Source organism: Salmo trutta, chromosome 37, assembly GCF_901001165.1.
Source record: "Salmo trutta chromosome 37, fSalTru1.1, whole genome shotgun sequence".
NCBI classification, from domain to species: Eukaryota; Metazoa; Chordata; class Actinopteri; order Salmoniformes; family Salmonidae; genus Salmo; species Salmo trutta.
In genome coordinates this window covers 3605060-3618440 of record NC_042993.1, presented here as the reverse complement: position 1 = coordinate 3618440, position 13381 = coordinate 3605060, and the positions used below count along the sequence as shown (strand labels likewise).

Below are 13381 nucleotides of genomic sequence, written 5' to 3'. Positions count from 1 at the left end.
CAGACCCCTCACCACCCCCACTCCTCTAGAACCCCCCCATGCAACAATGCATGTCCACGTTGTGACATCTACCATGATGTCACGTGGAACCTGTGGAACCCTCACCTTTCTCTTTTTTGTTCCTTCACAGAAAAGAGCTAAGAGAACTGAGGGTGACTCAATTTATATCAGACATAGTCTTTTAATGTTGGAGGTTTGTTTCCCCGTCTTCTGGAGATCTGTCTCTATACACTGTGTTTTCTTGCTCTTTGGCTACTGGCTGCTGTAATACAACAGGCTGCTTTGCATGTGACATTACTGATTCACATCTTGTGTTTTACATAGACGTCTTTGCTTTTGCTAGTAGATGATTTTGACTGTGTAACCTCTAATTTGCTTTGTGTTTGGCGATATTAACTCAACACAGCTAGCTACTTGTTTCAGGGGAATGTTGTTGAGTACTAGATATCTCCTGATTGCTTCTCGCAAAGTATATGATTGGGATCGTGGTCTGTTCTCCCCAGACGTCACACCAGACACGTTGCATGAAAGGGAACCAGGAGTGTTTGATTTGTGGTGTTTGTAGATAGCGTTACTGATCGGCCACGTTATGCAGCTGAGATGTTGTTCCGTCTCCTAGCTAGGCCATTGGAGTGTTAGTAGAAGCATTACCATTACATTCCTGACATCTTGTTTCAGCTTTGTCTCTCCTCGGTGTACAGTAGAAAAGTACTTCGTCTCCACATAGGGCAGACGACCACCAACCTTCCCTCTCCACCGCTCTGCCATCACATATCTTTACACTCACCAGCTCGTCCACTATTTGTGGCCGTGTCTGAATCTAGTTTATGATGTCTTCCCAGTCATATATTTCTGTCATTGTGAATAAATGACTTGTAAGAGTACGCTCCACTGCTCTCATCACCATAAGATTCATCCAGCCACAGAAACAGGATGCCATGCTGCTGTCGCTGCATAGTGACCAATGTGTGCTAACATCACCTCGCTCTCATCCGCTGTGATTTGTAACCTGATCAGATTCTATGTAGCGCTGCTCACTAATTGAACAGGTTGATTTATCAATGAGAGCTCAGAGAATCAATTTTATTTAGAATCCATCTGATGAACTGAGTTCCAGCCTGCTTTAACGCTGTAGCTTGGAGTCAAATAGAACAGCAAAGTAACCTGCTGCTTGGTTGACATTGTTTATTAATTAAACATGTTCATATGAGTGACATGGTTTCTGACACACCTGTTTTCTCTCTCCACCTTTTACACATCTACTCTGTCACTCCTCTTCTCCACACCTATTTTCCAAACCAAATGTTTGTCATTTTCCACTTTACCTCTCTCTCTACCTCTCTCTACCTCTCCTCTCTACCTCTCTCTACCTCTCCTCTCTACCTCTCTCTACCTCTCCTCCCTCCCTCTCTCTTCTCTCTCTCCCCCTCCCTTTTCCTCCCTCTCTCTCCTCTCTCCCTACCTCTCTCCCACCCCCCCTCTCCTCCCTCTCTCTTCTCTCTCTCCTCTCTCCCTACCTCTCTCCCACCCCCCTCCTCTCCTCTCTCTCTCTCCTCTCTCCCTACCTCTCTCCCACCCCCCCTCTCCTCCCTCTCTCTTCTCTCTCTCCTCTCTCCCTACCTCTCTCCCACCCCCCTCTCCTCCCTCTCTCTTCTCTCTCTCCTCTCTCCCACCCCCCCTCTCTCCTTCCTCCCTCCCTCTCTCTTCTCTCTCTCCTCTCTCCCTACCTCTCTCCCACCCCCCCCTCCTTCCTCCCTCTCTTCTCTCTCTCCTCTCTCCCTACCTCTCTCCCACCCCCCCCTCTCCTCCCTCTCTCTTCTCTCTCTCCCCCTCCCTACCTCTCTCCCACCCCCCCTCTCCTCCCTCTCTCTTCTCTCTCTCCCCCTCCCTACCTCTCTCCCACCCCCCCCCTCTCCTTCCTCCCTCCAGGACTTTGATAAGCCCCAGGAGGATCTCATCAGGCATCATACTAGTATCAGTGAGCTGAAGAGGAACTTCATGGCGTCTGTCCCAGAGTCCCGGGGGCCCAGCGAATGGGACAAGCGCCTGTCCACTCACTCCCCCTTCCGCAGCCTGGGCATCAACGGACAGCCTTTGCTCGATGCCGACGGGGTGAGTACCATCTCAGACCAGACACTGTGCCGTACCCCACCACACACCCCTCCCCTCAGTTCTCTGTAGTTCACGCCAGCTTCCCAGCTCTCCCATTCCACAGAGAAGGAATGGATGCTAGCACACAATGTTGGGGTCAGTTCCATTTCAATGCAAGTCAATTTGGGAGATGAGGAGAAATTGAAATGTGTGAATATATTCCTGAATTGACTGAATGGAAGTACCTCACCACACGTTTCCCTCTGTATGGCTGTCTGTTGTGTTCTCTACGTTGATGTGTTGGGGTGGAGTACCACAACACCATCCTGTGGTTCTCCTTTTTGTTCCTCTTGGTTTGTGTTGATGCGATGCAAACACTTATTGCATGTCTTTGAGCAAGGCCTTTTGTCTTCAAGCGGACCCATCTAGTCTATGAAAGGCTTTCTGTCATTACTACCCTACTAAAATGGAAAGACTTCTGTTTGCATGGGCCAACTGAAGAACACCTTGTCAAGACTGATTGGAACAGATCAGTCTGTCTGTTCACCTTGTGGCCCAGTCTGTCTGAATGTTCAGCTGTTTGTTGTGAGGAAGGGACTTATGGTTTGGGCAGGTGGTGTCTGAGCCTATTGGTCAGGTTTCTAAGCCCAGCTCTGTCTTTACCTCCTCATTGGGTGTCCCTTAGTCTGACCCTCCCCTCAGTGCATGACAACCAGACCTGATTGGACAGAGAAACTGCATGACCCTGTGACTTGAAGATCATGACCTTGGAGTAGAAGAGTTGACCTGTGTGCTCGTCCTCCTGTCTCCTCTTTCCCTCAGTGATGTGCTTGTTTTCTGCTTCATCTCCTCCATCCTGCCTCCTTCTCCCAAATACTGCCCCTCTTTCCCTAAGTCTGTTTCCCACACTTCCTTTTTTCTCACTTTGCTTTGTTATTCCGTGCACTGATACTCCTGTCCCCAAGCCCACAACTGAAGAGTCTGAAGGCCCACAGGTTACCCATAACCACCTAATCCAACTCAGACAAATGCGTTCTCCATTCTTCCTCTCTTAGACCATGACACAGCTTTGCATAGCCTTCCTATCCATTACCCTACATCAGACATTTCAACATCCCCTACCTCTCTCATCTCTCTCCCCCTCTCCACCCTTACCCTTCTCCCCTCAGTTCGCCATCCGCCTTCCGCGTGGCCCCCTGCAAGACTTCTACTCTAAACGCAGCTGAGGTGGCATCCTAGGGGCCTCTCGAGCCAGCCCAGGGGGAGAGGACCAGAGAGAGGGATGTGTGTAGGCAGGCCATCAACCTCTAGCTCCTTGTTCTTCTCTTCTTCATCACAGCTCTTCATCATCTTCTTCTACTTCAGAAGCTGCTTCCTGTCATGTGACTCTTACTTCCTGTGTATCTTGCTCAGTCCCCCCCTCCCCAACTCTTCCTGACTGTTGCTCCTTCCTAAAAAGTTTAAAGACTTGACGATGAACCCGCTTCTGTTTTTGTATATCTGATTATCTGGACTAGACGAGGTGCGTCTGACAAGGACAGTTGACAGGTGGCTTTTTACAGTAGGAACAGTTTTGATATGTGCAGGTTCCACTAATAGGTGTTTTTGTACACATCCAGACAGACATCAATGTTGTCATATGTGATAGTAGGATTAGTTAGTGGTGTGTTGTGGTATTTCATGTATGAAGTCTTCTATAGAAGCACATTAACCCAGCACTAGTGGACAGCTACAGTGTATATTTCAGTATACAGTGTATACCTCATCACAATTCACTGTTGTTTTTTGGATGCACATCTAACACTGACGAGGTAACTTTGGGGCAGCTTGTTCAAATGTTATAGTATACATTACCTATGTTTCGTTCACTGGTATTTGGTAAAACACTCTTGTCAACTGCAATATATTTTGTCCTGCTGCATGCCCTTTTGACAATCAATTTTGACCCCCCAAAAAATGCAATAAATTCTTGCTAAACATGTTTGGTGGAAACCATTGTTTCATTCCCTGCTGTTGTTCACACAGTGGATATATGTGTGCTGTGTCTTTCCTCTAGAGTGTGTGTATTACTCCTATAAGGGAAGACTTGGACACTAAGGCAGCGCGACAACAGGACGAGTCCAGCAGCACTGTAAGGCCATCGGGGGGGCCCAGCCCCAGCCCTGCTAGCACAGAAACTGGGCCTGATAGGGTTGACTCCAAATCCCATGATGCACCTGGGGTGGCAGGGCCATGTGATCAGGAGGGTGAGCATGTTAGCTCTGGGACCACCACCAGCCACGTACCCATCGTTGAGGTGGAGAGGGCACAGCTGCCCCACTCCTATCAGCTCCAGGGTACAGTGCTGGAGGAGGAGGAGGAGCCGGCAGACCCAGGGTCGAGGGGGGAGCAGTCTGGGAGGATAACTGGAGCCTCCCACACCTCCTATTTCGTGAGCGGTGTTCCCCATGTCATACGCTGTTTCCAGGTAGCCCTCCCTCTGCCCTGACCAGCTCCTGTTGATTGACTCCTCTGCCTGTCCTCTACCTGTACTCTGCCTGTCCTCTGCTCTGTCTGGGTGATTCCATGGGGGACAGTGTACACTCACCCTTCTGCAGCATGGCTACACGGAATCCAAACTGGAAACAGTGAATCTGTAGTCATACTGGTGTTGGTCAGGATGGTTGAGTTCTGCTAGAGCCGGCTGCAGAGGCGGTGCACAGTGATGGTGTTGGGGGTGATGGGAAGAGATAAGGACCATGTCGCTAATCCTCTCTTTCAATCGCTCTCTCTGACACACTAGATGAATTGTCTTTCTCTCTCTGACACACTAGATGAATTGTCTTTCTCTCTCTGACACACTAGATGAATTGTCTTTCTCTCTCTGACACACTAGATGAATTGTCTTTCTCTCTCTGACACACTAGATGAATTGTCTTTCTCTCTCTGACACACTAGATGAATTGCCTTCTCTCTCTGACACACTAGATGAATTGTCTTTCTCTCTCGACACACTAGATGAATTGTCTTTCTCTCTGACACACTAGATGAATTGTCTTTTTCCTCTAACCACTAGATGAATGTCTTTCTTTCTCTGACACACTAGATGAATTGTCTTTCTCTCTAACACACCAGATGAATTGTCTTTCTCTCTCTGACACACTAGATGAATTGTCTTTCTCTCTATGACACACTAGATGAATTGTCTTTCTCTCTGACCACGAGATGAATTGTCTTTCTCTCTCTGACACACTAGATTAATTGTCTTCTCTCTCTGACACACTAGATGAATTGTCTTTCTCTAACACACTAGATGAATTGTCTTTCTCTCTCTGACACACTAGATGAATTGTCTTTCTCTCTGACAACACTAGATGAATTGTCTTTCTCTCTCTGACACACTAGATGAATTGTCTTTCTCTCTCTGACACACACTAGATGAATTGTCTTTCTCTCTATGACACACACTAGATGAATTGTCTTTCTCTCTCTGACACACTAGATGAATTGTCTTTCTCTCCTCTGACACACTAGATGAATTGTCTTTCTCTCTCTGACACACTAGAGGAATTGTCTTTCTCTCTCTGACACACTCGCGGAATTGTCTTTCTCTCTCTAACCACACTCGATGAATTGTCTTTCTCTCTCTGACACTCGATGAATTGTCTTTCTCTCTCTACACACTAGATGAATTTGTCTTTCTCTCTCTGCACACTAGATGAATTGTCTTTCTCTCTCGACACACTAGATGAATTGTCTTTCTTCTCTGGACAACACTAGATGAATTGTTCTTTCTCTCTCTACACACTAGATGAATTGTCTTTCTCTACACTAGATGAATTGTCTTTCTCTTCTCTGACACACTAGATGAATTGGTCTTTCTCTCTCTGACACACTAGATGAATTGTCTTTCTCTTCTCTGACACACTAGATGAATTGTCTTTCTCTCTCTGACACACTAGATGAATGTCTTTCTCTCTCTGACACACTAGATGAATTGTCTTTCTCTCTCTGACACACTAGATGAATTGTCTTTCTCTCTCTAACACACTAGATGAATTGTCTTTCTCTCTCTGACACACTAGATGAATTGTCTTTCTCTCTCTAACACACTAGATGAATTGTCTTTCTCTCCTCTGACACACTAGATGAATGTCTTTCTCTCTCTGACACACTAGATGAATTGTCTTTCTCTCTCTGACACACTAGATGAATTGTCTTTCTCTCTCTGACACACCAGATGAATTGTCTTTCTCTCTCTGACACACTAGATGAATTGTCTTTCTCTCTCTGACACACTAGATTAATTGTCTTTCTCTCTGACACACTAGATGAATTGTCTTTCTCTAACACACTAGATGAATTGTCTTTCTCTCTCTAACACACTAGATGAATTGTCTTTCTCTCTCTAACACACTAGATGAATTGTCTTTCTCTCTCTAACACACTAGATGAATTGTCTTTCTCTCTCTGACACACTAGATGATTGTCTTTCTCTCTCTGACACACTAGATGATTTGTCTTTCTCTCTCTGACACACTAGATGAATTGTCTTTCTCTCTCTGACACACTAGATGAATTGTCTTTCTCTCTCTGACACACTAGATGAATTGTCTTTCTCTCTCTGACACACTAGATGAATTGTCTTTCTCTCTCTGACACACTAGATGAATTGTCTTTCTCTCTCTGACACACTAGATGAATTGTCTTCTCTCTCTGACACACTAGATGAATTGTCTTTCTCTAACACACTAGATGAATTGTCTTTCTCTCTCTGACACACTAGATGAATTGTCTTTCTCTAACACACTAGATGAATTGTCTTTCTCTCTCTGACACACTAGATGAATTGTCTTTCTCTTCCTCTCTGACACACTAGATGAATTGTCTATTCTCTCTCTGACACACTAGATGAATTGTCATTTCTCTCTCTGACACACTAGATGAATTGTCTTTCTCTCTCTGACACACTAGATTGAGAATTGTCTTCTCTCTATTCTCTCTGACACACCTAGATGAATTGTCTTTCTCCTCTCTAACACACTAGACTTGAATGTGTCTTTTTCTTCTCTCTTACACACTAGATGAAATTGTCTTTCTCTCTCTAACACACTAGATTAATTGTCTTTCTCTCTCTTGACAAACACTAGATAATTTCTTTTCTCTCTCTGACACACTAGAGAATTGTCTTTCTCTCTCTGACACACTTGATGAATTGTCTTTCTCTCTCTGACACACCAGATGATTGTCTTTCTCTCTCTGACACCACGAGAATGAATTGTCTTTCTCTCTCTGACACACTAGATTAATTGTCTTTCTCTCTCTGACACACTAATGATTGTCTTTCTCAACACACTAGATGATTGTCTTTCTCTCTCTGACACACTAGATGAATTGTCTTTCTCTCTCTGACACACACTAGATGAATTGTCTTTCTCTCTCTGACACACTAGATGAATTGTCTTTCTCTCTCTGACACACACTAGATGAATTGTCTTTCTCTCTCTGACACACTAGATGAATTGTCTTTCTCTCTCTGACACACACTAGATTAATTGTCTTTCTCTCTCTGACACACACTAGATGAATTGTCTTTCTCTCTCTGACACACACTAGATGAATTGTCTTTCTCTCTCTGACACACTAGATGAATTGTCTTTCTCTCTCTGACACACTAGATGAATTGTCTTTCTCTCTCTGACACACTAGATGAATTGTCTTTCTCTCTCTGACACACTAGATGAATTGTCTTTCTCTCTCTGACACACTAGATGAATTGTCTTTCTCTCTCTGACACACTAGATGAATTGTCTTTCTCTCTCTGACACACTAGATGAATTGTCTTTCTCTCTCTGACACACTAGATGAATTGTCTTTCTCTCTCTAACACACTAGATGAATTGTCTTTCTCTCTCTGACACACTAGATGAATTGTCTTTCTCTAACACACTAGATGAATTGTCTTTCTCTTTCTGACACACTAGATGAATTGTCTTTCTCTCTCTGACACACTAGATGAATTGTCTTTCTCTCTCTGACACACTAGATGAATTGTCTTTCTCTCTCTGACACACTAGATGAATTGTCTTTCTCTCTCTAACACACTAGATGAATTGTCTTTCTCTCTCTGACACACTTGATGAATTGTCTTTCTCTCTCTAACACACTAGATGAATTGTCTTTCTCTAACACACTAGATGAATTGTCTTTCTCTAACACACTAGATGAATTGTCTTTCTCTCTCTGACACACTAGATGAATTGTCTTTCTCTAACACACTAGATGAATTGTCTTTCTCTCTCTGACACACTAGATGAATTGTCTTTCTCTCTCTGACACACTAGATGAATTGTCTTTCTCTCTCTAACACACTAGATGAATTGTCTTTCTCTAACACACTAGATGAATTGTCTTTCTCTTTCTGACACACTAGATGAATTGTCTTTCTCTCTCTGACACACTAGATGAATTGTCTTTCTCTCTCTGACACACTAGATTAATTGTCTTTCTCTCTCTAACACACTAGATGAATTGTCTTTCTCTCTCTGACACACTAGATGAATTGTCTTTCTCTCTCTAACACACTAGATGAATTGTCTTTCTCTCTCTGACACACTAGATGAATTGTCTTTCTCTCTCTGACACACTAGATGAATTGTCTTTCTCTCTCTGACACACTAGATGAATTGTCTTTCTCTCTCTGACACACCAGATGAATTGTCTTTCTCTCTCTGACACACGAGATGAATTGTCTTTCTCTCTCTGACACACTAGATTAATTGTCTTTCTCTCTGACACACTAGATGAATTGTCTTTCTCTAACACACTAGATGAATTGTCTTTCTCTCTCTGACACACTAGATGAATTGTCTTTCTCTCTCTGACACACACTAGATGAATTGTCTTTCTCTCTCTGACACACTAGATGAATTGTCTTTCTCTCTCTGACACACTAGATGAATTGTCTTTCTCTCTCTAACACACTAGATGAATTGTCTTTCTCTCTCTGACACACTAGATGAATTGTCTTTCTCTCTCTAACACACTAGATGAATTGTCTTTCTCTCTCTGACACACACTAGATGAATTGTCTTTCTCTCTCTGACACACTAGATGTATTGTCTTTCTCTCTCTGACACACTAGATGAATTGTCTTTCTCTCTCTGACACACTAGATGAATTGTCTTTCTCTCTCTGACACACTAGATGAATTGTCTTTCTCTCTCTGACACACTAGATGAATTGTCTTTCTCTCTCTGACACACTAGATGAATTGTCTTTCTCTCTCTGACACACTAGATGAATTGTCTTTCTCTCTCTAACACACTAGATGAATTGTCTTTCTCTCTCTAACACACTAGATGAATTGTCTTTCTCTCTCTGACACACTAGATGAATTGTCTTTCTCTCTCTGACACACTAGATGATTTGTCTTTCTCTCTCTGACACACTAGATGATTTGTCTTTCTCTCTCTGACACACTAGATGAATTGTCTTTCTCTCTCTGACACACTAGATGAATTGTCTTTCTCTCTCTGACACACTAGATGAATTGTCTTTCTCTCTCTGACACACTAGATGAATTGTCTTTCTCTCTCTGACACACTAGATGAATTGTCTTTCTCTCTCTGACACACTAGATGAATTGTCTTTCTCTCTCTGACACACTAGATGAATTGTCTTTCTCTAACACACTAGATGAATTGTCTTTCTCTCTCTGACACACTAGATGAATTGTCTTTCTCTCTCTGACACACTAGATGAATTGTCTTTCTCTCTCTGACACACTAGATGAATTGTCATTCTCTCTCTGACACACTAGATGAATTGTCTTTCTCTCTCTGACACACTAGATGAATTGTCTTTCTCTCTCTGACACACTAGATGAATTGTCTTTCTCTCTCTGACACACACTAGATGAATTCTCTTTCTCTCTCTAACACACTAGATGAATTGTCTTTCTCTTTCTGACACACTAGATGAATTGTCTTTCTCTCTCTAACACACTAGATTAATTGTCTTTCTCTCTCTGACACACTAGATGAATTGTCTTTCTCTCTCTGACACACTAGATGAATTGTCTTTCTCTCTCTGACACACCTGATGAATTGTCTTTCTCTCTCTGACACACCAGATGAATTGTCTTTCTCTCTCTGACACACGAGATGAATTGTCTTTCTCTCTCTGACACACTAGATTAATTGTCTTTCTCTCTGACACACTAGATGAATTGTCTTTCTCTAACACACTAGATGAATTGTCTTTCTCTCTCTGACACACTAGATGAATTGTCTTTCTCTCTCTGACACACACTAGATGAATTGTCTTTCTCTCTCTGACACACTAGATGAATTGTCTTCTTCTCCTCTGACACACACTAGATGAATTGTCTTTCTCTCTCTGACACACTAGATGAATTGTCTTTCTCTCTCTGACACACTAAATCTCGGAAACACACTAGATGAATTGTCTTTCTCTCTCTGACACACACTAGATGAATTGTCTTTCTCTCTCTGACACACACTAGATGAATTGTCTTTCTCTCTCTGACACACACTAGATGAATTGTCTTTCTCTCTCTGACACACACTAGATGAATTGTCTTTCTCTCTCTGACACACTAGATGAATTGTCTTTCTCTCTCTGACACACTAGATGAATTGTCTTTCTCTCTCTGACACACTAGATGAATTGTCTTTCTCTCTCTGACACACTAGATGAATTGTCTTTCTCTCTCTGACACACTAGATGAATTGTCTTTCTCTCTCTGACACACTAGATGAATTGTCTTTCTCTCTCTGACACACTAGATGAATTGTCTTTCTCTCTCTGACACACTAGATGAATTGTCTTTCTCTCTCTGACACACTAGATGAATTGTCTTTCTCTCTCTGACACACTAGATGAATTGTCTTTCTCTCTCTAACACACTAGATGAATTGTCTTTCTCTCTCTGACACACTAGATGAATTGTCTTTCTCTCTCTGACACACTAGATGAATTGTCTTTCTCTAACACACTAGATGAATTGTCTTTCTCTTTCTGACACACTAGATGAATTGTCTTTCTCTCTCTGACACACTAGATGAATTGTCTTTCTCTCTCTGACACACTAGATGAATTGTCTTTCTCTCTCTGACACACTAGATGAATTGTCTTTCTCTCTCTAACACACTAGATGAATTGTCTTTCTCTCTCTGACACACTTGATGAATTGTCTTTCTCTCTCTAACACACTAGATGAATTGTCTTTCTCTAACACACTAGATGAATTGTCTTTCTCTCTCTGACACACTAGATGAATTGTCTTTCTCTAACACACTAGATGAATTGTCTTTCTCTCTCTGACACACTAGATGAATTGTCTTTCTCTCTCTGACACACTAGATGAATTGTCTTTCTCTCTCTGACACACTAGATGAATTGTCTTTCTCTCTCTGACACACTAGATGAATTGTCTTTCTCTTTCTGACACACTAGATGAATTGTCTTTCTCTCTCTGACACACTAGATGAATTGTCTTTCTCTCTCTGACACACTAGATGAATTGTCTTTCTCTCTCTGACACACTAGATGAATTGTCTTTCTCTCTCTGACACACTAGATGAATTGTCTTTCTCTCTCTGACACACTAGATGAATTGTCTTTCTCTCTCTGACACACTAGATGAATTGTCTTTCTCTCTCTGACACACTAGATGAATTGTCTTTCTCTCTCTGACACACTAGATGAATTGTCTTTCTCTCTCTAACACACTAGATGAATTGTCTTTCTCTCTCTAACACACTAGATGAATTGTCTTTCTCTAACACACTAGATGAATTGTCTTTCTCTAACACACTAGATGAATTGTCTTTCTCTCTCTGACACACTAGATGAATTGTCTTTCTCTAACACACTAGATGAATTGTCTTTCTCTCTCTAACACACTAGATGAATTGTCTTTCTCTCTCTGACACCCTAGATGAATATTCTTTCTCTCTCTGACACACACTAGATGAATTGTCTTTCTCTCTCTGACACACACTAGATGAATTGTCTTTCTCTCTCTGACACACTAGATGAATTGTCTTTCTCTCTCTGACACACTAGATGTATTGTCTTTCTCTCTCTGACACACACTAGATGAATTGTCTTTCTCTCTCTGACACACTAGATGAATTGTCTTTCTCTCTCTAACACACTAGATGAATTGTCTTTCTCTCTCTGACACACACTAGATGAATTGTCTTTCTCTCTTTACACACACTAGATGAATTGTATTTCTCTCTCTGACACACACTAGATGAATTGTCTTTCTCTCTCTGACACACACTAGATGAATTGTCTTTCTCTCTCTGACACACACTAGATGAATTGTCTTTCTCTCTCTGACACACACTAGATGAATTGTCTTTCTCTCTCTGACACACACTAGATGAATTGTCTTTCTCTCTCTGACACACACTAGATGAATTGTCTTTCTCTCTCTGACACACTAGATGAATTGTCTTTCTCTCTCTGACACACTAGATGAATTGTCTTTCTCTAACACACTAGATGAATTGTCTTTCTCTCTCTGACACACTAGATGAATTGTCTTTCTCTCTCTGACACACTAGATGAATTGTCTTTCTCTCTGACACACTAGATGAATTGTCTTTCTCTCTCTAACACACTAGATGAATTGTCTTTCTCTAACACACTAGATGAATTGTCTTTCTCTCTCTGACACACTAGATGAATTGTCTTTCTCTCTCTGACACACTAGATGAATTGTCTTTCTCTCTCTGACACACACTAGATGAATTGTCTTTCTCTCTCTGACACACACTAGATGAATTGTCTTTCTCTCTCTGACACACTAGATGAATTGTCTTTCTCTCTCTGACACACTAGATGAATTGTCTTTCTCTCTCTGACACACTAGATGAATTGTCTTTCTCTCTCTAACACACTAGATGAATTGTCTTTCTCTCTCTGACACACACTAGATGAATTGTCTTTCTCTCTTTACACACACTAGATGAATTGTCTTTCTCTCTCTGACACACACTAGATGAATTGTCTTTCTCTCTCTGACACACACTAGATGAATTGTCTTTCTCTCTCTGACACACTAGATGAATTGTCTTTCTCTCTCTGACACACTAGATGAATTGTCTTTCTCTCTCTGACACACTAGATGAATTGTCTTTCTCTCTCTGACACACTAGATGAATTGTCTTTCTCTCTCTGACACACTAGATGAATTGTCTTTCTCTCTCTGACACACTAGATGAATTGTCTTTCTCTCTCTGACACACTAGATGAATTGTCTTTCTCTCTCTGA

General features: G+C 42.1%; 1 protein-coding gene across 1 annotated transcript in view; it reads left to right on the top strand.

Moving 5' to 3' along the window:
- Window positions 1-13381, top strand: part of LOC115176436 (uncharacterized) — a gene marked incomplete in the record, with an annotated part of 76299 nt that overhangs the window by 47655 nt on the left and 15263 nt on the right. The window contains 2 exon segments of the mRNA XM_029736479.1: window positions 131-193; window positions 1930-2112. Of these exon segments, the coding sequence (XP_029592339.1) occupies window positions 131-193; window positions 1930-2112 (246 nt within the window).